The 27,941-nt window shown below is 39.2% G+C and overlaps 1 protein-coding gene across 1 annotated transcript; it reads left to right on the top strand.

The window, feature by feature from the left end:
• Positions 1-27,941, top strand: LOC103136967 (melanocortin receptor 5). Its single transcript, XM_007550447.2, has 5 exons — positions 1-355; positions 20,712-20,935; positions 21,038-21,144; positions 24,382-24,570; positions 27,307-27,941. Exons 1-5 carry the CDS (start codon positions 295-297, stop codon positions 27,875-27,877), a joined length of 1,152 nt encoding a protein of 383 aa, XP_007550509.2. The 5' UTR covers positions 1-294; the 3' UTR covers positions 27,878-27,941.

Raw genomic sequence — 27,941 nt, 5'->3', positions numbered from 1 at the left:
TCCTTTACCAGTCATTTGGATGTAACAGCTGTGAACACACGCTACAAGAAGTTGTGACAAAACCCCGGCTGTTTGTTGGAGCTTTGAAGCGACTGCATTTCTTGCAGAGGAAGCATCTGGCTGCTGCTCCCTTCGCTCCCCGGTGAGAGAAAGCCGGCTAAAATTTTTTCGCTGTGGCTGTGTCGTATTCAACACAGTCAGTCTCTCTCTTTCTCTCTCTCTCCCTTTCTCTCCTCACTCAGACACACACAACTCAGCATCGCCACTGGCACGACTCATAAATCCACCCGTTTTATGCTCCTCAGTCCTTCAGAGCCACTTGGAGGGAGGATTTGTGTAACAGCTCCGGTTAGAGGTGAGTCATTCCTTATGTCTGTCTCTTCATTTATGAAATTCTACTACTGCTCCCATCACTTCTGCTGTATGAAATGTACTTTTCCTTTTAAACTGTCACAGAAAATGCAGCTAAGAGGCAGACACCTGCACATAGACATATATACTTATTAGGAATAATAATAATTGCTATTATTATTATTATTATTATTATTATTATTAGGCATTTTTATTATTTATTTTTATCTATGCATATTTTTAGTTTTTTTTTTCCCACTTTCTGCATCCAGGAGAGCTGTCTGGTTTCCTAAACTTTATTCAATTTTTTGACATTTATCATGGATTGAAAGCTGTAACAACCTATTTTCTGAACTCTACATTGAGCAGTCAGCACCTCTGCACAAGTTCCGAAGGCTCATTTATGAAGAGATTTTAATTTTAATCATGCCCAAAATGATCTTCGCTTCCCAACTTAGTGAGTTAACTTCCCAGTATGTGCAGTTTGTTTATGCCTGTGAGGGAAATGACTTTCACATGCACTTACCCTGTATGTGCTGAGGGTTTGTCGCTAAACGTTAGGGATGATGAGGCGATGAGATGCAGCTGCTCTGCTACATCATGTGGATCCAGAGACGCGGCTGAGCCGATCAGTCAGCTCTGCATCAGCTCAACTTCCTATAGCTACCGTCAGAGTTGCTTGTGTCTCGGCCAGCATGTTGCCAAGAAAACTACACACGTGTCCTCACAGCCGTGGCATTTATTTGGGAGAGCTGAATAGTGCAAAATCCAAAAACTCGGGTAAGAATTGTTGATGACAGGAAGTGACAAAGGGTAGGCAATTAGCATCAAGAGCTCACAAATTCAATTCTGTTGTGCAGAATCTCTCTCTCATCTTGTAATGGAAAAAATAAGACTGTGAAGAAAACATCATCTTTTTGTGAAGGATCAGGCTAAATGGGGAGCGAAGGAGCCGCAGCGTGGCAGTCTGCTCCCCTCAGGGTTTTACATGTGGCTTCTGACAAACAGGTCCACCGCTCACCTCTCACACCAAAACCGTGTCCGTCTTTCAGCTCCATTGTCTGCTTTACATTATGACCGGCTCATCTCTGCTGAATGCTTGTTGGGTGAGTGGTCTGCAGACAGACTGCTGTTCTATTGAAACTCTACAGTGAGTCAGTGGAGAGAAGTGGTTTTAAAAGGACAGCTAGATTATTTTACTGGTTTAATGTGAGAGGAGCAGAAGGAAAGCCGCTCTCAGCAGGAACCAAGAACCAAAGATCTTGTTTTTTAAAGGTTTTTCTAGCAGCCTTTATTTTCAGTAGATTAGACAGGAAATAGACAGAGAGCGAAGGGTTGGGAATCGAACCCCAAACAGCTGCGTTGAAGACTAATATCCTATATAGGGAGTGGCCACTCTGCCTCTATGCACCAGCCCAAACCAAACATCTTTACACCTCTGCCAAAAACACTCTAGTATTTTGCTGCACCACATTTATCTTGGAATTTTCTGTGGCATTGTTCCGATCAGCGTCTACAAAGTCACAGGATTTATTTCTATCCAGTGTTGTACTGACGATGCGAGAGGCCGGCCTCTGTGGGCACAGCCTTCTCCAGAACATCCCAAAGATTCTCAGCTTGAACTCTGGTGGCCAATCCATGTCAATAATGCCTCATCCTCCCCGAACCACTGTTTCACTATTTCAGCTCGATGAATCCCGGCATTGTCATCTTGGGCCGTCCCTCTGTCTCCAGGGTAGAAGCAATCCATTGATGGAATAATCTGGTCATTCAGCATCTCCAGCCAGTCAGCTGACCTCATGATGTTGATGAACTTTGACCTGATCAACTGCAGCAGCCCCACATCACAGCGCTGCCACCGCAGGTGTTACACTGCAGACCGTCTGCCTGATGCAGACAGTCACCCTGATGCTGCCATCACTCTGGAAGAGGATAAATCTGGACTCATCAGACCACATGACCTCCTTCCATCGCTCTAGGGTCCACTCTTTATGTTCCCTTCCAAACTGAAGCCTTTTTCTCCGGTTAGCTTCACCGATTAGTGGTTTTCTTGTTGCTACACAGCTGTTCAGTCCCTTCACTCTGTGCATGTGGAAATACTCTTACTTTCACTGGTTAACATTGCCCTGAGCGCTACTGTTGTTTTTCTGCAATTTGATGTCATCAAACGTTTAAGTTATCATCAATCATGACTATTCTGGGGGGACTTTTCAACCTCATTTCTCCCTCAAGGATGGTAGTTTCCCACTTTCTTTCCGGGTTTGAATAATACATTGGACAGTTCTCAACCCGATTTTAGTTGGGTTATCTCCTTAGATATTTTTTCTGCTTGATTCCAATGCCTTGACCTTTCTTAAACAGCCTAGCATCTTTTACCAACCATAGGATGTTTGTTTCCACATGGATGTCTGGGAAATGAGAAGGTACTCAATGGCATTACCTTCATGCCAGTTGGAAGTTATTCACCCAGGTATCATACCTGTTCATACCTGTTTGCTTAGTTCAAACCAAATGGCAACTTTTTGTTTCTTGAAACATCATTGGAGGTTGTTGAGGTAAATTTTGTTCTGTATCTCACAGTTGACAAGCACAACAGAGTAGAAATCACCTCCCCAGTATTTTTCTGCACGCCTTTCTAATCATCTGTTATTGTCATTATGGCATAGTGACAATAGATGTTCTACAAAAATGAGTAGAAGACTAAAAACTAAGTCTGTAACATAAAATGTGAATCAAAGGAGACACATCTTAATGGGTTGATGTTTTAACTGACAGTCGGATGCTTTGGCAATCATCAGCTGCATATCTGCAGCACCTGTTGGCACCTTCTGGTGCTTGTGTTATACGTGGCAGCTCTGTGCAATTTTAAATACTCATCAGTTTTTTGCTTGTGCGCCCTAACATGTCGGAACACAAATCAGACAACTCCTTTAGGGTTCTAAGCTTCTTGCTTTACTTGCTCACAAATGTAAAATACATACTGACAATGAAAGCATCTCAGGGCAGGAACAGCTAAACCAACAGTCCAGTTTATGTATCTGTCTTAATACCAGAGAGGACAAATCTGAGCTCGTTCACCTGCAGAGGCATCTTTTGATGTGTTATATGCCTCACCAGGGTGACATTCCATCAAAGATGGAACAAGCATGCTGAAAAGAGTGTTTATTGCATATCTGCATGTGGAGACAATTGTGCTGCCGCTGGTGACGACTGATGATAAGATCTGAGCTGATCTGCAGCAAACAGATTATTTTAGGCACAGTTTGACTCTTATAAAACCTTTTTCTATGTGTGAATGCACAACAAGGCATATAGAATGGGAAAAGGACAATACGTATATTAGGACTTCAGAACAGAATTTTTTTTTCTTTTCTTTTGTTCTATGTATAAATACAGTAAATAAATCTTGAGCAGAACAGGCTCAGGGTGGCTTACAACAGCCATCGCTGTTTGCTTTACATTTCTGTTTCATGAAGGATTAATATTCCTTTTCATGTATCACATGTAAAGGATACATGTGATCCTACTGAGTTCTTGTTCTGCATCTAATATAGAAAATTTGGTTTAATTTCCCTGCAAATATAGATACTTGAAGCATAAAATATATAATAAATGACAAAAAGATTATGCAGCATGTAGCTGAAAGACATCTTTAAAAACGCTTTAATTATCCATAAATAACCAACTCTAACTTTAAACTGGACTAACGAATCTCCAGTGATTTGACAGCAAAAGTCACCAAAGCAGTTCCTCTGCAGCTGATGCAGTCTGAAGGTGTTGAACTCTGAAGGCATGAAGGTACAGACTGATTTGAAACCACACATCACAACACGTTGCAATGGTATAATTTTACTGTGAGGTTCTGTCAGCTACCATGTTATTAATATGAACATTTCTTCCATGCAAATTTGCTGGCAGCAATCACCACCAGATAATTAGGTTGAGACATCCTGCAGATCCAAACTACGAGTCAGAGCTGCAATGGTGATACCTACGTTATTCTGGGTGGAATATTCAGAAGAGAGATAGAGAAAAAAAAAACACATCACCTAACAAGCAGTGTGTTTTTGATAGTGTATCCCTAGCAACCTTTAAAAAGCACCTCTGACTGCGCTCTGTTCCCGTGTCATTGGATTCAGTCGCATCATGAGATGAGCTGCAGATTGAGGTCTCAGTGTGGCGTACCGGGCCGATCAGCCGCACTCTGTTGTATCGTCAGCTGTTTACTCCTGACTCACCTTCCTGTATGAAAGGTTATCAGAAAACAGACAAATCTATTCGACACATGACGGGATTGGTGATGTAAGCTGGAAACGCAAAAATATTTTCCAAATGACTTTTAGAAAATGGTTGGATTATGAAATTGTTTAACAATATTTTTCCTTCAGCTTTCCTGTTTGTCTGTTTGCAGAATGAACAGAATTTAAAAGCATGCTTTATTTATTTATTTATTTTTTTCTTCAACAAATTTCAATAGCCTAACGTACCTCTTAGAGATTTTAGTGTTTATTAAAACTTATTCCTGTCTGGACAAATTAAATTATGTGTTGAATTTCAATTAGATGTTAATCATTGTACTGCTTCTGCTCAGCTGACTGGCTGCATGTACATTTGTAACCTACTGGATTTAGACATTATAGAAGGGCTTCGAGACAAACTTCCAAATCTGCATTAGTCTGAAAATGAATAGTTGTGAAAATAAAGGAAATAAATATCAAAAGGTAGATGATAGAAAGAAAGGCAGATAGATCAAAAGGTCTCTAAGTGAGACGAGACACGATGCTGATTTCACGAGAATGAGACGCGATGAGATTTTAATATTACTTCCAAGAAAAGTTCAAAGATCAAATTTATGATTCAAAAAGACCTTTGTTGTGAATTTTATAGATTCTGACAATTTAACAAACTGATCTTTCCTTTTCTCATTTGTTTTAATATCTTCAGACATTAGAGCGGTTCTCACTATGGATGGTCTGCCGTACCACATCTCCCAGTTACTATTGATAGAGTGGGCTCTGATTGTTGCAGCTTGACTTACCCTTAGACATCTATCCAGTGGTTGTCATAGCAATGCTTTCTGCCTCTTTTCCCATCATGAGTACTTATAGATCTTTTGTGTCAGTCACTCTGTTGAATTTATAGTTCCACCTAGAAACCCACAGTTCTCCCAAACAAATGATTTAAGGGTAGTTGAGTTAGCATTTACCTCAATGAGAAACACCGTGATGTTTTAATATCACAAGATCTTGTATCACAAATCCAGTTTCACCCCAGAAGGATTTGGTGTAAAATTATTTTTGATTGGACTCCAACATATCAAAGCATTGGTCACTTTTATAGTTTTGGTCATGTCACGCACAACATTTTCTGGTCCAAAACGGAGACATCACAGAAAGAGCGCCAATTTTTTCTCCCACCAGGCTGTTTTGCAGCCACTTTGACAACAAACAGCTCAAAGTTTCCAGGATTCGCTGTTGGTCTCATGAAAGGAAATGCAGTTACATGACGGCAATAAAAATGTGACAACAGCAGGGTGCTCTGAGCTACTCGGTTCGATTGGCGTTCCTTCCTGTTTTGTAAATTGTGTCAGCTGATCAGTGGAGAGATAAGAACCAGAATCTGTTGGAACGGGTTGTAATGAACCCATTGCAGAACCTGCTCCACCTTCGGTCTACCTCCACTGCTGTATCAAAGCGGACAAAACCAAAAAGTGAATGTTGGGAGCATGAATACATACTAAAGATATTATGAAATCAAGCTTTTTTTTTTCCTAAAGAAAAAAATGTAAAAACCAGGTTGGGAGAGAAAAAAAAATCAGCACAGATTCATCAATGACTCACAAAGCTGTGAGAGCCTGTTGCTGATGTTTGATTGAGCTTTTTTACTACGCTTTAGTCCATTTCCATATTTCTGTGTATTTTTAGTACCAACTTTACATATCGTTGGTGTCCATTATGTAGCATCTATAAGCACAAACCCTTGGCTGCTCAGTGAAAGCAGAGCCTTTATCAGAGCTGTGGGGCAGATTGGAGTCTTAATGTGTTTAAAAGATTTAAAAAAAAAGACTGAACATATTCACTCAGTTCACTTTTAATCTGCCTAGAAATCAGTTGTAAACCATAGCCAGTTAACTTTATGCGTACTGTACATCTGTACCTGTGAGATAATAGCTTTATATATTAGTGGGTTGCAGTGGTACTTAGAACTCACTAAACATAATAACAGTGAAAACTATCTAATTAACTCAGAAGTCTAACATAGCTCAGCCTTACAGCTGCTCTGTGTGCACTTCTCTGAAAAAGCCACATGAAGGGGTGTCAGAAAATCTTCACGCACAAATGAATCCTCTAGAACCTCTAAATGTAAAAATAGTTCCCATGTCTGATGAAATAAATGCTTCCCAACCTCCAGTGTATAAAATCTTGAGTAGCGGATAAAGTCAAGCACTTGCTCAGGAATTGGGAAATTTATTAAAGTCTCTCTGAAAAGCAATGGAGGCCACACAGCGGTACAGCTGGTCGCACTGTTGATTTGAAGTAAGAAGGTTGTCGGTTCAAATCCCAGCCTGGGGTTTTTCTTCATGTTCTCTCCAGGCACTCTGGAGCCCTTCAAGCACAAAACATGACATTTAAACTGAGTGTGTGTGTGTGTGTGTAGGCGTGTGTGTGTGTTGGACTGGTGAACTCGTAGCAGAACTTAAACAGTCTTTAGACAATGGTAGTCAATTTAAACATTTTATGTGAGATTTAAACATTTTAGAGAACATTTATCACCAATGGTTTATCAACAATCGCACAGTAATTTATGTAAATGACATGTATACATTTTCTTGTTTATAGGTATGAAAAGAAAAGGGAGGGGATAAAAATCATAATGCATTGGTTCAAAATGTAATTGTGAATTGACAGAGAGGTAAACTGACCCACCAGAGCCAAATGATTCAACCAACCGAGCTGGATTGGAAACAAAGCATTTGTACTCCAGTATTAATTTGTGCAAACGATCAAGTTTATAAGATTATCAACGTCTTCTTTTCAATTAAATCGCCATCTGCCATCTGCCTTAATGTGGTAATGATGATATGACAGTACCTGTGATCCACTGGGTCAGTGTGCCACAACAGCTGCCACCTAATATATTATAGGTTACTGATTATGTTTTCTATTAAATAGCTGTAATATGTTCTTATTTAGCAGCATACCTAAGATTGTTTTAATGATGTCCATGTCCTTTCTTACTGATTTAAATTGACAGATTTTGTTTGTAAATGTTATGGAGACACATCATAAGCTAACAGTGCAGATGTGAAGTGATAATTGTTTAAAGCAGTAGAATGATTCACTAAAACCTCTGTTAATTTAGTGGTACAGTAGCATTCATGACTGCTGCTGTGCAAACTTTGTCCAGTAGCATTAAAAATTATCTTCAGATACTTTGCTGGAAAAAAATATTCCATGAAAACTTATTATTGTGTGGTTGAAGTTCTGTATCTTTCTATCCAGGTTGTTAAATGATAATAATTTTTTGTTTTATTTCGTGTATGAATCTGCAGGTTCAGCTAGCAAGCACCCACAGAAGCATAAGGACCTGCTCTCACCATCTCCCAGCCTAAGATTGTCATGATCCGTGGTTTTCTGTGTTTATTTTGAGTTTTTCTATGTGATCCTGTTTCCCTGTGAGTCTCTGTCCTGTCCTCCCTGTTGATTGCTCCCAGGTGTGTCTCATTCCCCTGATTACCCCTTGTGTATTTAAACCCACCTGTTGTCTGTGTTCCTCGTTGGGTCCTTGTCTATGTCTAACGTCTCAGTTTTGGCTTACGTTGTGTGTGCGCTCCAGTAGAACTGTTTAGTCCTGGTAGTGTCAGCTCTCGTTTCAAGTCCTGTGAATCAGTTGCTACCGGTACTTAGCTGTGTGCTAGTCTCTGCCGTGCTGCCTGTAATGGACTGTTGAGCTTTTATTATCACCATTAAATTCATCATCTTCACCATACCTGGGTTCTCGGCGTCTCTCCTCACCTCATCTAAACCGCCTTATGACAAAGATGAGCTATTAAAATGTTCGGAAATCAAAGTTTTGAGTAGGAGGTCGCACCTTTAAAAATAAGATATTCTCAGCTGGGTGCAATCTGTTCCACAGTGTGAACAGCTGATGCTAGCTCAGCCTGTTAACAACCCATTTTTGCTCACACACTCTCCTGGTGGGATAATAACCAGCAGTGAGTCTATATGTTGTAATTCAGCAGGCATGGCAACTAATGGCTGAAACTTCCTTAAACTCAGACAGGAGCTTAAGCAAGTGCCTGCATTAACATCTCCTGTTAATGCAGAATAGTTTATGTTAGAAGAGAGAAGTTTGGCAAATCTACTATTAAGATTACATCAAATAACTTCTCCAGGTACCTCCTCCTTTATAAGGATGGCAAATTGAAGTTATCCAGTTTACTTAATGCTACCTACGTATCATTGATTATCTCTTGAGCTACTTCCTCCCACTAAAATGTAAAAAATGTCAGCCAACAGAACTTTTTCTCACTCCATGCCTTCATTCTGCCTGGAGGAAACATTTTGAGTGTTTTTGTTGTTGTTTTTTTTTTTTTTTGGCTCCCTGTCATGGAAATAAATTAAATGTCTTACTTTTTTCTGCCACTGTTGCTGGTAGAAGAAAACTTGTGGCAGCCCCTCTCATATACTACTATTTCCAAACACACCATTGTGCATCATTAATCTAGGTTGCTGAAAAATCATCATTAATCTCAAGCTATTTAACTCACCTGTTTCTATGCATCGGCAGCAGTGCTGTCCATGTCAGACCCCAGGTGATGGTGATCTGCTCCATGTGCAACAAACATAAACAGGTTACTTACAGGTTTCAGCCAAAGTTCATGAAAAAAGTTAATTAAGTCTTTTCATTCAGCTAAGTTTAGAAAGGATGCATCTAAAACTTCTGAGAATTGTATTGTTCTTCAAACATATTTAAGAATGTGGATGTCTGATGTGAATATTAACTTCTTTCTTTGCGTTATTGGCGTTTATCCAGGCTCTGTGACATGGCTTCACTTGACCCTGATGCCAGAGTCTCTTAGGTCTAGGTCCACCGCTTTGGATGTTCATGTCATATTTTTCTGGTTAGTGGCAAAGCGCCTTGTTTTCCACAAACATGGTGTGGCCATACCACTGAAGCTGGGTTTCTGTCTTCTTGGCTCAAGTCCTCCTCATTCACGCCATGGTTGGCAGTCCCAAAACTAGAGGAGCGAGCTCCTGAGTCACTTCATTTCCATTGTGCTGATGTTAGTGTTTGTTAGTGTTTTTTGTGTCGCCAGTCAGTACCCCAGACCATAGAGTGTTACAGGTCACATGACGCTTTTGTAGGTTTTGGCATCTTGTGATTGCACATTAATCCTGTAACTTGTCATCGTTTCATCAGTCTTGACTAGTTCCAGTCTATTGAGCTCGATTGTGCCATTGGTTCATCAAGTACAGGCCAGTTTCTTTCAATCAGTCGCTCCAGGTTTCCGTTTGATCTTGCCGTACCAGCTGGGTCAGTCTGTGCGACATCATCAGAGTAGAAACGGATCCGGGGGTGTGTCTGTTTTAAATCCGTTTCTGCTCTGTCAACACCTACGATCAACAGTAGGGTGCTGGTGCTTTCTGATATAAATATTAATAATACTTACACATCAAAGTAACATAGCAAGTCATAATAATAAACTTTAATAAAAGTATGCACTTTATCAATAAATAGGACCTCTGTCCACCTTTTTAGACTGATCTTTTGGCAGTCCCAAAACTAGGTTTTAGATAGCAGCTGCACTGTTCTAGTAAAGACATTATTTTTATTCATTTCTGCTCTTTTAACGCCGAGCTTGCTCATACTTATTCTACATATTTCCTGTCTTTAAAGTATAAACAGCAGGCATTTATCTGGCAAGGTTACTCACTTTTATCTCACAAAGTGCCTGTGAAACTGCTAAATGAGACACAAACGCTTGATGAGTCTGTTTGAAATAACTCAAGGAGTATATGAGATTTTTTAAGTGTCACTTTGGTAAATAAAACAACCAACATCAAAAAAACATTTGTCAATGTGAACTTTGAATAATTCAGCCATTCTTTTCAAACAGATGTTTGCATTAGGGTAAATTTTTAAGCTATTAATCTGGGACACAATACAGGCATTGCATCAGTCTATTTGTGGAAAAGCTAAGTTTAGCTCTGTTTGATGATGTTTGTTTGCTGTGAAACTCTGATCCATCTGAGCTCACGTCAGTTTCACTTATCTAATACATTCAGACAGTGTGTGTGCACAGGTTGCTGTGTTAAATGAGAAAAGTATATCCATCCGATCACACTTAATTACGTTTGTGATGTAATCTTGGCTGACCAGATCTCTGAATGAATAATATGGAACACTTCAAAGGAGATGCAACTTGAGATGAGCTTCTTTTGTATGTTTTTTATTATATTATTTGCCACATTAATTTTGAACTGATGCTTTGACCTGAAAATAGACTTAGAATTTGAATGTCTCATCATGCAATCCATTAAGCTGCTTTAATCACAATAACCTAAAATTTCAATGTGTGAGCGAAGACACTGTTTTGCTGCAGTGCATAATGTCTCTTTTTCTTAATATGCTGGTCTGTGAGGCCTTCATCAGACAACACTGAAAGTGTTGTTATTCACAGGAAGTAAGTTCAGAAAAGCAAAATTGATTAACAAACAACGCCAGCCTTGTATATTAAGTTTCTTATTAACAGGCTGGCACAGAATGCAGAAGGAGAAACAAACGGTACTCAGATGGATAACAGTTAGATTTTCCCTCCCTGAACCTTCAGCTCATTACAGAGGTTTACTTGGACCTCAGCTCCACTTGCTATCATGTGAGGAGCAGAGGAGCAGTGTGTGATGTTCTGGGGTCAATCAAACATGCCTTTCATTCAACAAAACGAAGGCGATTCTGTGAAATAACAAGTGTTTATGTGTCTCTCTGTGAAATCCTGATCTAAATAGTGGTGTGTGTGCGTGTGTGGGTGTGTGGGTGTGTGTGTATGCAATGAACCCCTGCCTTTTTGTGGTTCAGTATTCATGGATTCACTGAGGGGCTGTAGATGAACCATAGCTAATTCTGGCATAATCTGTAATGTGCATTGTCCCGTTGGAAATAAATAAGCAACAACAACCTAGTCACAGACTTTTCTGTGGAAAACAACTTGACACAACTTGACATAATACTACTTGATCATCAGTTTTATTCTTTTTTTTTTCTTTTTTTTTGCTCCCTTGACGCTAATTGACTGTACCTTCTAGAACAGAGAGGCACGTTTCTTACTAACAGTAGATATCAGTTTCTGTAGTGGTGCCATGACAGTTTCCTCTGTACATATTGATGTATATTAAAGTATTTGTTGTGCTAACAATTGAAGTTGGGAGAGGTCTCAAGTATTTGCAGATTTTAGTTATTTGTGGGCAGCAGCCAATAAATACTGCAAATTCAATCTATTTGGATCATGGTTGTGGAGGCTTCAGAGATTAGGGTGAGACATGTTACATTTACTTTGACACTACAGTCTTGTCTTATTGGCATTTTACAGGATCGTCTGGTCATTTAGTTATGACATTTAAATGCTCTGTGAGTTTCCTCCAGCGGTCACTTTTGGTTCCAACTTCAAGCATCCTGCATGCTGACTTGAGGAAAGCTTCTGCATAGCATAATCATCCTGGGATCTAAAAAATCTTCCAATCTAGTCTTTCCTGGAGTATTTATGTTACAGTAATTTTGCAGCAGTGGAGTGTATTTGTGGTACATTTGTTATATGAGCGCGGCAGAATTCATTCAGCAAAATTCCTCCTGACTTTAACATTACTGAATGGCATCATATTTCCTCCGATGGAAGAGGATCAGTGTAGTCTGAAGTCTGGTTGTGTAGTTTAAGATGATGGGCTGTGAGGAAAAATGAGGTTCTTTTCAGTCTGTCCACCCACCCAACGTAGTAGGTGCCACTTTTGGACAAAATGTTTGGTGAAAACTACCCAATTTTTGCTACAACACAAAGTCAGCTTTTAGGGACAAAGAAATAATCTAGGAGTTTTTGAGATTCTGGATACATTAGAGAGAGGATGTTGGAAATGAAGTACAAGGGGAAGACTCTTGAGTAGGTTCACGGACACAGTGAAGGACATGTAATGTTACAGGGCAGCTGGAATTCTTCCTTGTTTCTTGAAGACGTTTTAATTCTCATCCAAAGCGAGTTGAACACCTTTGAGAGACAAGAGTTCCAGTTGCTCTCTGCTTAAGGGTGTGGGATTCCCATGTCTTGAATTCCTCAGAATCTACACCAGAGTTTTATTCTAATAATCATTGAAAAAAAAATGTATTGACTGGCATTGAAGCAATTAAACCTGTCTTATAACTGCGGAGCAGATTTGTGCATGCTTCCACTGGCATCCTGATGATTTGTCTTTGGTGATGAGTCTTTGAGAATGGACGGCTTTTTGTTTATGATGTTTTTTTCCCCTCTACAGACTCTGTTAGAGTCCAGTCAGTTGTAGATCAAAAAAAAAAACAAAGTTCAAATCTAACTCTGCTGGAGGTGAGAATGACTGTGGTATAACAGTGGGTAGCATGTTTTCAAGATTACAGGCAACAATGCAGGGTGGTTAGGTGCTATCTTGGCAATGATGACAGCTGAGAGCACAATTTTCCTCTAACAAAGGCTTAGCATCTTTATGTCTGCACAGTGGCCCTTCATGTGGTCTTTGTCTCTGAGTTCGCATGACCACACTGGCAACAAGCGACTCAAGTCACAGCAGCAGGAAGCAGAACATCCACCCATAAGCACACCTCAGCAGGGAGTGCAGATGGCTGCCACCTACGACTGAATGAAATGTTTTCATAATGCATGTCTGCCTTGAGCTGCATCAGAACTCCTGCAGGCTTCTCTCTGATATTGAGTCACTTGGGCCATGCTAGCGTCTCCTCAGCTTACATACAATATAGATATGTAAAGGCTTTGAAATCTGCTGGACCAAGAGTCCTTCCATAGGTGTGAATCTATATTTGGAACGAGCTATTGGTATATTTAAAAGTTTGTGCAGGGGAACACATTTAGATCGAAAACATTTGCTTCGTCGAATTGCCTGCAGGCGCTAATTAGTCATATAAAAAGGAGTGTTTAGGATTTTCCAAAGGAAAAAAAAAACACTGTTTATGATTTAAAAAAAAGGAAAGTAACTTTCATCTGTTTTAATTTTAGCTGCAGTTGGACATAGTTAATATGCTAAAAAAATTAACTATGACTCTCTTTGTCTCAGTAATTAAAGCTTTGCCTCCAGAACATGTTGCATCATCCATGCCCATAGCTGAACCGGGGGCCCTAAATGGTCCCTCGGTGGCAGAGTCACCTTGACTACTACTTTGGGGGTCCTTTGGTGTGAAATGTTTTTAACTCCTGTACTATGTATGCTGGATGCTGCTTGCTTTTCTCTGTGGTGGAAGTTTGGAGAAGCTTCTACTGGGATTCATCCTACAATACCTCTGATGCAAATTGAATTTCATTATTTAGAAAGTTCCAGTTCATGTGATTTAGGTGCAAATTATGCTGTCAAGGTGAGGACTTATGCATTATAATGTAGGTGTAGTGGAAGAAAATCAATGAGAGATGAAAGAACTCTGGAAGTAGATTAGATAAACAGCAGCGTTTAGATGAAGATGTGGATTTGTCAGCGCATTCTGAAATACAAGATTACATATTTATGCAATATTACAGTTAGATGCAGTAGCTTTGAAAACGTCTGTTAAAGACGGATAACTGACAACTTTGAAGAAGAGACAAGCATCCAAAGACAAATTACGCCTTCGGGCCATAAAGCACAAATAACAGCAGGTGGCTCTGCTTAAATCTATAAACCTGGCCTGCCTTCTCCTTCCTGCACAGCTCAGACTAATGTTTGTGGTGGGGATTATTCCTCCCAGACATTTAGAAACTCTTAATGCCATTTAATAAAAGCTTTACTTTAACAACCCACCTGAATACAGCAGCTGACTGGTTGTCTTTCCTTTTGGCCACAGCTTAGAGTTCAGAGATGCCGTGGGCTTTTCCAGTCATCAGATCTGAATCCAATTTAACGCCCTAAGGATGTGGGCGAAGAGTAGACTGGCAGTATGACAAGTCTGCTGAAAGTGTTTGAAGCAGATGATAAAGTGGGGACTCAAAAGAAGCATTCCAGCAACAATCATCGAAAATGGAGGCAGCGAAAAGTTCTTCTGAGACGAGGCAAACTCCAGTCCAGTACAGAACTACAGAGCAGTGATAAAGGATTAGTCTACATATGTTCTGAGTATTTTTTATTTATTTATTTATTTTTCTGGTTGTGCCACTCTTGGTGCAATAAAGACTATCAAGCCGATGTGGTGAATGTTAAATTCTTCCAAAGTAAAGTGAGTGCAAGAAATCCAGCCCACTTTTCGCTAATTGCTTCAATTCAGCCACGTTGGATGATTTGGGATCATTGAATTTAAGTCCTGACTTTGGTTAGACTACCCTAAAACCTTCATTTTAACTCAGGATGGTTTGTGGTATGTGTGTAATGGGCAGAAATGGTTTTCGTCAGGGAACTCTCTCAAGGATGTCATTTTTGCTTCATCACTTTTTTTATTGGAGTTACAAAAATTAATATTTTGTGAGAAAGACCATATCTACCGCAGTATGTGTAATGCACCACCTCATGGAATCCTGTTTTGGCACAACTACATATTACTATGTCATGTTCCCTCCATTTTTGGATGATGACTTCATGGTTTAAGTGGTGCAACTATACTGAAAAAAACAAAAAGTGTCACCAGCCTGATTTAATTAAGCAAATAGGTATGAGCATTCTGTTTGGTTATTGCTACATGGTTGGTTGACTTTCAGCTGGCAGCAAAGTATAAAACCCCAAATATCTTCTCATATCTTAAATAACCATGCGGTCACACACTGCATGACCATGGAAGGGTTAAAGCAGTGTCAAATCAAAGGCACCAAGCAGATAAAGCTTTTAAGGAGATTGCTGAAACTAAAATTTGCTCAAAAACTCTCCACTGCATCATTAAAAACTGGAAGTAAAGAGCGAAACCATTGTCTTTCAGGAAGAAATGTTGACAGCGAACATTCCTGATTGATTGTGATTGGCAATCGCTTTAACATTTGGTGGAATCAAGTGAAAGAAAAACAATAGTGGAGCTCTGAGTATTTCCGATCACACAGTGTGAAGGGAACCTAAAAGAACAGGACTGAACAGATGTGTAGCCTTAAGAAAAGCAGTAGTAAGTGATACTAACCAAAGAAAAAAGCTTCAGTTTGCAAGGCAGCATGAAGATTGGACTGATGAGTCCAGGTTTATCCTCTTCCAGAGTGATGGGAGCATCAGAGTAAGATCAGAGTAAGAAGAGAGACAGATGAAGTGATGCACCCATCCTGCCGAGGGTCTGCAGGATGGGTGCATCTGTGGTGGCAGCACTATGGTGTGGGGTTGCTGCAGTTGGTCAGGTCAAAGTTCACCAACATAATGAGGTCAGCTGACTGGCTGGAGATACTGAATGACCAGGGGGCTCGTGTGAAAAACAGTGCACAGCTTTCATCTTGAAAGTTTGAGACAGGGAGAAATTTGGAAATTCATGGCACACAAAAAAATCCAGATGTATAAAACGGCACGCAGACATGTCACTGCACGTGTTCCCTTTATGAATCTGGACTTGGGGGAGAATTGGGCAAATCTACTCCTAAATGCATATGCAAATTACCATAAATACCTTGAAACCTCCCTCTAAGTGCCTGAAAAACCATTGCAACTGCCTCTTTGGAGTCTGTTTCTAACTACTGCTTCAAATAATGATAGATTTTATTTAAAAGCCACCTTTCAGGGCGCAGAAGGCCATCATTTCACATGATCTGTGAACACACACTCCTTCCCTCCAGCAGGGGACAACGCCACTGGAGGAGGCCACAGCTGCCACCGTTCCACAATTACACACACCTTTATACAGCTTTTTATGTACATGTGTGATTGTCTACACCTTGTCCACCTTATTAATCATCAAGCCTGACCTGATTGGAGTTAATTTGCTGATCCAACTCCGTTTTCTCTGACTGTGAGAATGGAATTTTAGATGTATTTCATGCACATAGGTGCACAGACTGAAATCGTGAAAAAAATGTTGGATCCTGGATCCGTATTGCTGTATGGAATAAGATTTCAGCTTGTTTAGGTGAGTTTTGGTGCATTGTAGTTTGTTACTGTCGCCTATAAAATGTTTGCGTTGCTGTCACACGTTTTCATGGCAGTTCAAAAGATTGCATACACTTTCACTCCAACTTCTAATTTTACACACGCAGAGTAGTGTGCAAATTTATACATGAGGCCCCAGGGTATTCCATCAACAGATTGTTTCCTTCAGTCATGGCACAGCCATATTGCCAGATGACGAAGCCAGGATTCATCAGGCTCACTGGAAGGATGAGACATCATTTTCACACATGGATCCTGGACTGAGAATACTGAGTATATGGAAATATGCTGAAATAGCATTTGCGCAGTGGTCAGATTTTCTGATAATCAGTAAAAGAAAAAAATTGAATGAAAAATTAATTACCACTGGATGGAAATAAGTCTTGTGACATTGCAGAAGCTTATCGAAACAATGTCACAGCAAATGTGTGCCATAATTAAAGATAAAGGTAAGATTGTGTCATTATGTGTACACACCACTGGCAGCAGCATTCTACAGCCTGAATATTAAAACTGATTAAAGCAATGAGCTGCAACAACTTCAATTTGATGTCTTAAAACAATTTCCAAGTTCAGTTTATTAATTCCGTTAGTACCATGTAATCCAGACTGCTCAGTGATTCTTAAGAGAAAAAGTGCAAAGGATTCACTGGGATGCATATTTTTAAACTAAGCAAGGTAAAACTTTTTAAAATTGTAAGTGGTCACTAGTCAGCTTCTTCAACTGATTCTTTTTCATAAGGTTCTTAACATTTTTTGTGGAAAATTTGAAACAGTATTGCTTATATTTCAGCTTGTCAGAAGATATGATAAGTGCAGAACATTTTGCAGTAAACCCAGTGGTTATGTGGGCTTTGTCTATTTCCTGGACTTTTTCTGTGAGCTTCAGTCACTTGCTTATGACGGAGTGTTAGGACCAGACTAAGAGCGTTGTTTGTTTCATGGGTGCACCGATAAACCGGGAGATTGGTGATTGGCCAATACTTACATGTGAAGCCACTGTCCTCTTCTGCTCTACTTATAGAGGTTTGATTGTTAGCCCCGCCCACCAGGTCATGTCTGTATGTTTGCAGTTAACAACAATTACCCCACTGTTACCACCTCAGCTACTTTCTTACCATATTTAGCAGCATTTCAGAGAAAAAATTGGTATCGGCCAAAATCAGAATCAGCAATTGGCCAGAAAACTGCAGTAGGTGATCCCCCAATTTGTTTTCAATAGGAGAATAAAGTTGATTTTATGAGAACTCTACACCAAACTGCATCAGAATGAGGAACAAAAAGCATCTTGTGAAGCTATAGTTGATATCAGTTTACAAATGAGGAAATACTTCATCTTTTAGCATCAAATTATTATCAGCTGCAAATAAAAAATCTGAGCTGATCACGTCACATGTTCTACCAAGACTTTGTTCATATTTTTATGACTGTTTTCATATAATTTTGCAACTTTCTTCTGGGAATATTGAGTCTTTATTCTGCCAATTGCACAGCTATTCCCCTAATATGACTTTATTCTTGTATCTTTAAAAACATATTTATCTTAGCCTGGTCCTAATAGCCTGTCACACTTGTTTTACTAACCTCTTTTCACACCACAAACGACTCCTTCTCTCCTCTATGGAGGCAGATATATTTAACATCATGAAGCAGAAACTTCCTCTTCTGCTCCAGTTCTTCTGTAGGAAACTTATTCTACTGGCTTGAACAGGCAACCTGTTGATTAAGCTGCACACTGCTGCCACCTACTGACCGGAGGCTTGTTTCGGTGAAAAAAGAGAATAATAAAGTCCTGCTGCCTCTCTCTGTGAGGTACTGGTACATGACCAGGCCGATTTGACCAGCTATTTTTCTAACTGAAGCTAACTCAGCTTAGATCATCTTTGCCTGATAGTTTCTCAGTTGATCTATAAAATCTATATTCTTACCTACTGTGTTGTTTAGGCTCCCTGAAGAAGGCCCAGATGTTAGGATTAGATAGAAGTATATATTGTGTCTGTGGAACCTATAAGCAACCCAAGAAGTGTCATATGACATTGGTGAAAGAATTTCCTTTTCAGATCACGAGCTGTAAAACGTTTGACCTCAGGCATCTTTCAAAGCTACTCTTTCAAATCTGTTGCATATCACCTCATCAGCGCATTCTGAGGCCGTAACATGGGGGCCGTTTTATGGGGCCCAGTCAGAGGTGTCGTGTCATTTCTCTTTCCACATTTTTGATCTGATCAACTGATCAAAAAGAATATTAGTCCTACTTTATTTATCCCCAGATGAACACAGAATTGCCTCAAGGCCTGCTATGCCTGGCAAGGATTGTAATTCCTGTGGAGTCTTCACGTATTCCCTCATTTTACAACCACGAGCTATGACGTGGGAGTTTATGAAATAGATTAAACAGCAAATGTTGTGTTCTCTTATTTTTTTCCAAATGTAAATAAAAATTTGAAAAGTCAGCTTTGCATTTGCTTCAGCCCCTACAAGCTTTGGTTTTCTATAGATCAAAGTTCTTCTTCAACCTTCATGTAACCAGGATAAAACTCCTTGGGTCAGAGATCTCTTTTACAAAACTGTCTTCACAGGATCAAATTGATGCTATTTTCTAAGTAAAGTCACACAAATTCAGTCAGAATGGATGAAGAGCATCTGTGAATATCAAGTTTTTAACACTTGCCACAGATTTCTGAAGACACATCTCGATTTAGATGAGGCCGTTTTAACACCTAAACATGTTTAAACATCCTTTTCACTGCAAATCGGATCTGACTGTATGTGTATAGTCGTTCTGAAACCTGAAGCTCCACCTCATTTTAAAGTCTTCTGCCGCCTCTAACATATTTTCCTTGTATTGCATTTTGGTCCCCATAGATCTAATCAGCTTCCTTGTTCTTGCTGAAAGTTGCATTACTCCAGCGTCGCACTGCCTTCCCTAACAATGTTTCACAGTGGGGATAGTGCATAAGACACAATGTTCAGTTTTGCTCTCATTTAACCTTGGGGCACAGGGAGAGATGCAGGATACCAAACAACCCTAAACCACACTGCCAACGCGTCCCCCAGCGCAGATCAAACCTGGAGCCACCAGCTGCAGAACCGTCAGAACCAGAAGAATCTGTTGTTGGATTTCCTTATGATGTGTTGCTATTTCATGTTGTCAGACATGTTCTACTCAAGAGATTTCTTGATTTTACCCATCAGCATTCAGACCTTGTTGAGGCTAATGAATGTAATTAAGAGAAAAACTAAATGTTCTTGGTTACATTTATTTCTAAGTAAGTAACAGTTTAAGTATTAGAGCCATACTAATAAAATAAAATAAAAATACAAAAATAAAGTCTGAGTATAAAATCAATAGTATGACAATAATGTCATACTATTAACTATTAACAGACTCATAATATTAACGATATTATGAGTCTGTTCTGGTATGAGTTTATTGTCATTACATTCTGACTTTATTTTTGTAATTTTATTTACTTTGTGTTCTTATCGTTCCCTTAATACTCTGTTGTACTTTGATAAAGTTAAATGTCTAAGTAAAAAAAAAGGATGCACATACTTCTTCACCTCTTCACTGATTAATATCCTGAAACCTTACTGAGGTAAAATAAGTTGTTTGTTTACAAGTCAAAACACAAGTCATCATTTTCAAGGATTAAAGTCTTAACACTGAGGTTTAGTAGAAATTGAAAGACAAAGACAATCCTATTTCCTCCAAGAGAAATAAAGTATGCCACCCATCACATGAAAAATGCAACTTTGCTACGTTAATAGACAATGACAAAGACCTGGGAGTGAACTGCTAATCCTTCTGTGGAAGAACAAAAGCTCCAAAATGGAGGGGGGGGGTGAGCTCAGAGGACAGTTCATACAGTGTCAACTGTAACTAAAATAAATTTCACCAAACCGACCAAGAAATAAAAATCACTAGCAAGAAATATTATGATGCTAACTGAGATGCTACATTCAATCACTTTGGCTGATCTTTGAATCTGGTTTGTTCAAGATCGACACGTGAGGGAATGACATTTATACAGCAGAATCCTACAAGTATCAATATTGAACAACATTCATTTTGATATTTGTTATCTGTGTCAGGTTTGTTCCAAAAATGGTGTGCAGATAGAGTGAGGATTATTCAGAGTTCAGCGGCAATGAACAGGATGAACATGTCGACGTACCAGGAGGAGGAGCTGCTGGGTAACTCCACCTGGACTTTCTCCTACCATCACCAGAACAACACCCCCACCCCGCCACTGCTGCAGGACCAGGCCTCCACCCTCAAACCCGCAGCCTGTGAACAGGTCCACATTGCTGTGGAGGTTTGTATCGGGACTCGGGAACGCCGACCCTGTGAACCGAGCCCTGACCCGGCTTAGCGTTTCTTTACCCACACTTCCTGATACTGTGTGTTCTCTCCTCAGGTGTTTCTGATCCTGGGGATCATCTCACTGCTGGAAAACATCATGGTCATCACGGCAATAGTGAAGAACAAGAACCTCCACTCACCCATGTACTTTTTTGTCTGCAGGTAAATATTTATTGTTAATGTTATTGAATTTTGCACCACAACAAGTTTTAAAAATTGTAACACTTTTTTTGTTCTCAGTGTCCAGAACAAATAAAAAGATGGATCAGAGAACTTCACTTTGGTCCAATCTTTTTCATTTTTCTACTTCCTGCAGCATTTAGGTTTCTCTGTTATGTTTTTGTTGGACATAATTACCTTCTTTGTTGGTCCTCTTGTCACTACACTTTTCTCTAAATGTTTTCACCAAGACCTTTCTAGAAATGATTCTGTTGCACTGCACTCTTTGGGAGATGACAATAAGTTGTGTTTCTTAGATGTGGTGAAGTCTTCTTCAACTGAACAGAACCTCTAATGCTGAACCTAGAAAACTCCTTTCATCAAAGGTTATTGTTATAGTAAAACATGGCACCTCACAGCCCGGTTCTGCATTTTAGCCTAGTTTTTATTTTAATTGATAACATTTTGTAATATTTCATGTCACACTGAGGTTGGAGTTATTAATTTTATAGAGACTACATGGCAGGGTTTACTACATTCTTTAAATTCCACCCTTCATCAGACTGACATTTCAAGAGTCCTTTATATTTACTTTTAAAAAGCATAAATACAAAAATATACTATGAAGTAAAACTTTGTTCAGTGATCAGACATTTGACATATGATTTCAATAATTTTGGATTTTTGGATTTAGTATGATAAGTCGTTTACTTGCATCATTCTTTTGTGATTTCTGTATTATGTAAGACTTTAAGGTGACACAAACATGGAGCATGCTGGGGTTTGTTACAATGTGGCATTTACTGCCAAACATTTCAATAACAAATCCATACCACAAAGCATCAGCAGCTTCTTTGTGCAAAGCTTTCAAAGTCAATGTTAAACTTGTCCTTGAGTTCCTTTTTTATTTTTATTTATTTATTTATTTATTGGAAAAGTATCTTCACTCTGTGCAGATTTACAAAACAAACTTCAAATGCTTGAAATGACTGCTGGAACACCGGCATGGGAAATGTCTTTCCAAATGTTTAGAAAGCATTTACATTCGTAAGCAGGCAGTTTGACTAAGAACACATTGTTTCCCCCTTAGAACAGAGAATCTGGTCATCTTATATCCACTGACATTCAGAGATGCTCCGATTCCTATTCACCTGGAGGCAGGACCTGTTTTGACAGTAACAGTAACTCCTACATTGTTACAGTCAGATTAAAGGATCGCTAGAGTTCATTTTGAATGTTCGTTCTGTTTGGCTTTGTTGTTTTGAGCACCGTGTCAGACAGTATCTGACTTTGTTCTCCAGGGTGGATTAAATTATGCAACTGTTGTTTTCTTCAAAGAAAATATAAAATAAAATACATCGAAAATCTGAACCAACTAGTTTTAAAGAAAATCTTATGAATACATTACTGCTGTTTTGAACAGTTACAAGGCTCTAAACAAGCACTTGATGGATTTCTTTTGAGGGTTTTCCCCCTGTATTTCAGATAATCAAGCAAATTTTATAATGAGACAAATACAAGTAGAGTAAACACAACTATCAGGTTTCAAATGATGATTTCACTTCTTAATGAGCTTTTCCCAGAATTCCAAGAACCAAACATGAAGAAGCAGCATTTAGCATCTATGCATTACAAATCTGGAACAAACTTCAGAACGTTGCAAAACTGCTGAAACACTTAAAGCCCTTTGAAACATAATGTTTTAAGAATTTAACAATGGCACTTGACTAAATGTAATTTTTCAATTGTTGATTCTATGTTGCATGACTTTGTGTTTTTGTGTTTTTATGATGTAAAGCACTCTGAAATGCCTTGTTGCTGAAATGTGCTACACAAATAAAATTTGATTGATTGATTTCAAAGCTAACCTCTTCCGATATAAAAATGTGCATAAATCACAAATTAACTGCCTAATCAAATTTTTGATTTGATTTGATCTGACTACTAAGTGATCTGTTTATATTTTAGACAGAGATCTTCCATTTTGCATTCTGAGAGCTAAGTTAGTAAAAATCTTCTGACTTTTCTAATTTAAAATAATTTTTCTAATAATAATTTTTCCCCTAAAGTCTTGCATAAATGTTTTGAAATATTTGCTAAAATTGAAGTTCTTGAAATGTGAAGATTTTATTCTTTTACTTCTACCATTGTAATTGACTGCAAGGTAAAACCTTGCTTAACAAAATAAAACTACATTCTGATCAGAAATTATACTTTATTTCTCACTAACAGTTGAAATGTCGATTTAAGATGGTTAGTAATGTAAAAAGATCCTCTGACACAATGTCTCTACATACTCTGCAAGAACAAATATATCTGTTCTTAGACTCAGGGTGATAAGAACAAGCTTTTCTTTCTAACCAGGACATGTCATGCTTCACAAGAGCTTAAGGAAAGAACTTCTAGGAAGTTTTTATAGGTCCCTCCCACTGGAGCACAAATCCACTTCATTTTTCTTGGACACCACAAAAAAGAAGCCGTGCCCAGAGCAAGAATAATCTGAAAAAAGTCAGAAAATGTTAAGATGCAAGAGCAGAATAATGTCAAAGAAATGTCTCTATGTTTCCAAAATGTGTATTGACACATTTTGACCTTCAGAGAGAGAAGAAAACTCTCCCTGCCACATATCCACCACCAGTGAAGGAGTGGACAATTAAAACTCAGGTGCAACAAAACGGCACAAACAGCTTTAGTTGGATTCTGTTTGATTCCTTAAAAGTCAGCAGTAATTCTCCAGAACACCTGAATGAAATGAATGGATTCCCTCATCATCATGCCAATCAGCTCCACTGAGGTCTAGAAATGAGCCAGGCAGAGATTCAGGTAGAGAAGGGGATGCTTCTAGATGTGTAGGGTGGTAACCCTAGACATTTGGGAACCACCTGATTTAGTTCAAAACGCTGTTGCCTCAAACACCTGCTAGCATGCTGCTTTAAAGCAAAGTGCATCTGTCAGCGGTATCAATTTATCCCCCATGAATCATAGTTAGGATCGGCATCGCTACATGAGCGACAAGAAAATGGCTCAAACCCGCAGAGAGGGAAGGTTGCACAGTAAATCATTGATTGATTTAACTGACTCTCCTGCTGGGAGGCAGGGATTTAAATGTATCACTGCTCAGCAGGAAGGTCTGCCAGCTTATCTGCAGGCTGCTGGTGAAAGCATGTCTGTGCAGAAACTTTAGGAATGTGTGTTTGTGGCCAAAAGCGTCTGTCATTAACCGTGTCTGCTTGGTTGCAGTCTGGCTGTGGCGGACATGCTGGTGAGCGTGTCCAATGCATGGGAGACCATCATCATTTACCTGCTGAACAACAGGCAGCTGGTGGTGGAGGAGCACTTCATCAGACAGATGGACAACGTGTTTGACTCCATGATCTGCATCTCGGTTGTGGCGTCCATGTGCAGCCTGCTGGCCATCGCCGTGGACAGGTACTGACCGTTTCTATGTGCCACACAAGAGATTTTAACCCTTTGAATTGTCCACATCTTGTCACCTTACAAATGAAAACATCAGTTTTGTCATTTGACAAAAACAACACGGTAAAAAATTGCGAAGTGGACGGAAAATGATGTATAATTTAAGTAAAAATCTATAAAGTGTTACATGCATTAGTATTCACCCTTATTCAGTGTACTCTTCCTGTGTGTAAATTAACCTCTGGACAAATTTAACTGTTGGCCATGAGTTTCAAGCATCCTGCACACTGGGGTGAGTCAAAAAATGAGAGAATTTGTTCTGAATCAACTTATCTGGTTAAATATAGGCTAAGTAAAACAAATTAAACCATTTAATGAATAGACAGTCTATTTAATGTGTCATTAAATCATTAAAATGTAAATTTCTACTCGCTGATGCAGATACTATAAAAAAAATTGTATTTTATTATCTCCTTGCACCTGTTCCTGCAGCATCACCATGAAATATTTTTATCTGTCAGACCGGCCCGTTAGGTTTTGGGGCGGGGTTTTGGGCGAGTCCTTAGTTTAATGAAATGGAAACAAGTTCAAGGTGTTACCTACTGCTTTTCCAAAGCACTGTGATAAACTTATGACACCAAGTTGTGCACCCAGACACAATAATGAAACACCTTCTATGCATACATAACCTGTAAAACTTGCTCTCATGTGTAATGCCATCACCTTTGACCTCTACAGGTCTGGATTTATACAAACCTCTGTCCAGATCAAAATATCAATTTTTGTCTCCTGTGAGAGTAAAATGTTTATCTCTGTTACTATTTTAATAAAAGTAGAGCATCAAAAGATCATATAAGAGGAAAATCAGTATCAAATACATCTAATGACTTTCAGCAAATCTTGATGTGAAAAAGTTCTGATTTCACTGTTTCCACGGCGACCCTCAAAATGCTCACATGCAAGTCAGTCGATCCATGAGGATTCTGGTATCATCATGACAGTAAAGGGATCAATGTGGTGTTTAATATGCTATTTATTTATTAGATAATAAAAACAATCTCAGAGGTTATGTTTACAAAATGTTACAAAGCACAACTTAATACATAAACCTGGATTCATCTTACATGTTAAGGCCAAAACAAGTAAGGGTGTGTTTATTGTTTCACCATGATGGCACTTTATATTGAAGCACAATTGATTCAAAGTTGTTAGTAAGCCAAGTTAGTGACAGTACAGAAACAACGTCTCATCAGTCCTTCAAACATCCCTGCAAGGCAAAGCAGCCCTATCTGCTCTCACAGCCAGCAACCGTCAGCCAATGACGGCTGACGGTTCATTGGTACAGTGGCTAAAGGCGGATCCCAAAAAAATTGATTCTCTTATCTACCTTTTAAAGCAGAGCATGCAAAAACAGTATCAGATGATTTTGGTTTAATGAAAGAAAGCAGATAAAAAACAATATTTTAAAAATAGTTTCTCTTGGCTCTTTCTCTGTCAAACTTTAAGTGGAGATTATGTGACCTGAAAAGGTCAATTCTGCCGTTTCATCTTCCACAGCAAAACACCCCCAGTTTTCTTACTGTGTCTTTTAATATTATAATGCAGTATTATTATGATCTGTATTGAATTCCTGTTTTGTTTTTTTGTTTTTTTCTAGCATTTAGAGTCAGCCCTCAGAAATGTGATGGAGTATTTTGGAAGTTTAGGCTGCATTCACACAGGCCCTATTTAGTCCGGTTCATTTCAGGAGGTGTGAATTATCTCTGTGGACCAAAAAGTGAACTATGATGTCCTGGAAACTGAGGTCTTGATTTGGCTGAAGTGAACTCTAGTGTGATTCAAATGGCAAGTGGACTGGAGACTGCCCCAAAAGCTGGAAACTGACTACAGCGCAGGGCATTCTGGGTAAATACAACCAAAACAAACATACAAGCTTAGCCCTAAAGGGAGAATGACTTTTGTCAAAGACAAAGGGGAAATCCAACAACCACTAAAATCTGGTGCCAGTTCATTTTTTGTTTACATTGCGTGAAGAAGGAAGTTGCACTTGGCATCTTCTTCAGAGGATCTAGAGTTTACTTCGGCAGTTCTTGGTGTAGCACCACCACAGGCAAAGAGATGAACACGTTTTCCAAAGGGTTTGGGTTGTTTGACACAGTGCAGAGTTAAAGAAAACCACAGCAGCTGAAAATGGAACAAATGTTGTAAGTTTGGTCCCAAATCTGTCAGGTATGAAAACACCTGTAACCTTATAAAGATAACTCTAAAAAGCTAATAAGTGATATTTTATTTATTTTATTTTATTTTTATTTATTTTCAAATATGATAGCAGTATAAAATCACATGCATATACAAGGAATGCAAAAGACATTTTTTTACCACAATATTAACATGCTCGAAAAGGAGTAGGAAGAAGTAAGAAAACTATAAACTCATACCTTATAAACTCTTACAATATTTTCAGATGAAGCCTCATTATTAAATCAAATAAAAAAACATAGGTTAATTAATTTTCCATTTTATCAGGGCTTATATATGTCTATATATATATACATTCTCCACACACACTCACACGTTAGTGCTATCTCTCCTCATATTTCTATATCATGTGAAAATGACCTCCTAATATTGCCTTCTGATATTGTATAAAATTTCTACTTTTTTTAACTCCTCATTTAACTTGTTCCATAATTTCACACCAAGAATTGAAATGCAAAATCTGTATGTGTGATATGCTTCCCTCCACAGGTATGTCACCATCTTCTACGCTCTGAGGTACCACAACATCATGACGGTGAGGAGAGCAGGCTGCATCATTGGAGGAATCTGGACCTTCTGCACTGGCTGTGGGATCGTCTTCATCATCTACTCTGAGACCACCCCTGTCATCATCTGCCTGGTGTCCATGTTCTTTGCCATGCTGCTCATCATGGCCTCCCTCTACAGCCACATGTTCATGCTGGCTCGTTCGCACGTAAAGCGGATCGCCGCGCTGCCGGGCTACAACTCCATCCACCAGCGCACCAGCATGAAGGGTGCCATCACCCTCACCATCCTCCTGGGCATCTTCATCGTCTGCTGGGCCCCCTTCTTCCTGCACCTCATCCTGATGATCTCCTGCCCTCGCAACCTGTACTGCGTGTGCTTCATGTCCCACTTCAACATGTACCTCATCCTCATCATGTGCAACGCCGTGATCGACCCACTGATCTACGCCTTCAGGAGTCAGGAGATGAGGAAGACATTCAAGGAGATAATCTGTTGCTACAGCTTAAGAAACGTCTGCAGCAACCTTTGCTCCCTCACCGGTAAGTTCTGAAAAGAAAAAAATGGAAGAAAAGAACACACACACACACACACTCACACACACACACACAAAAACA

Source organism: Poecilia formosa, unplaced genomic scaffold, assembly GCF_000485575.1.
Source record: "Poecilia formosa unplaced genomic scaffold, Poecilia_formosa-5.1.2 Scaffold36, whole genome shotgun sequence".
In the NCBI taxonomy this organism is placed as follows: Eukaryota; Metazoa; Chordata; class Actinopteri; order Cyprinodontiformes; family Poeciliidae; genus Poecilia; species Poecilia formosa.
Note: the sequence above shows the minus strand (reverse complement) of the source record. Positions and strands in the feature narration are given on the sequence as shown.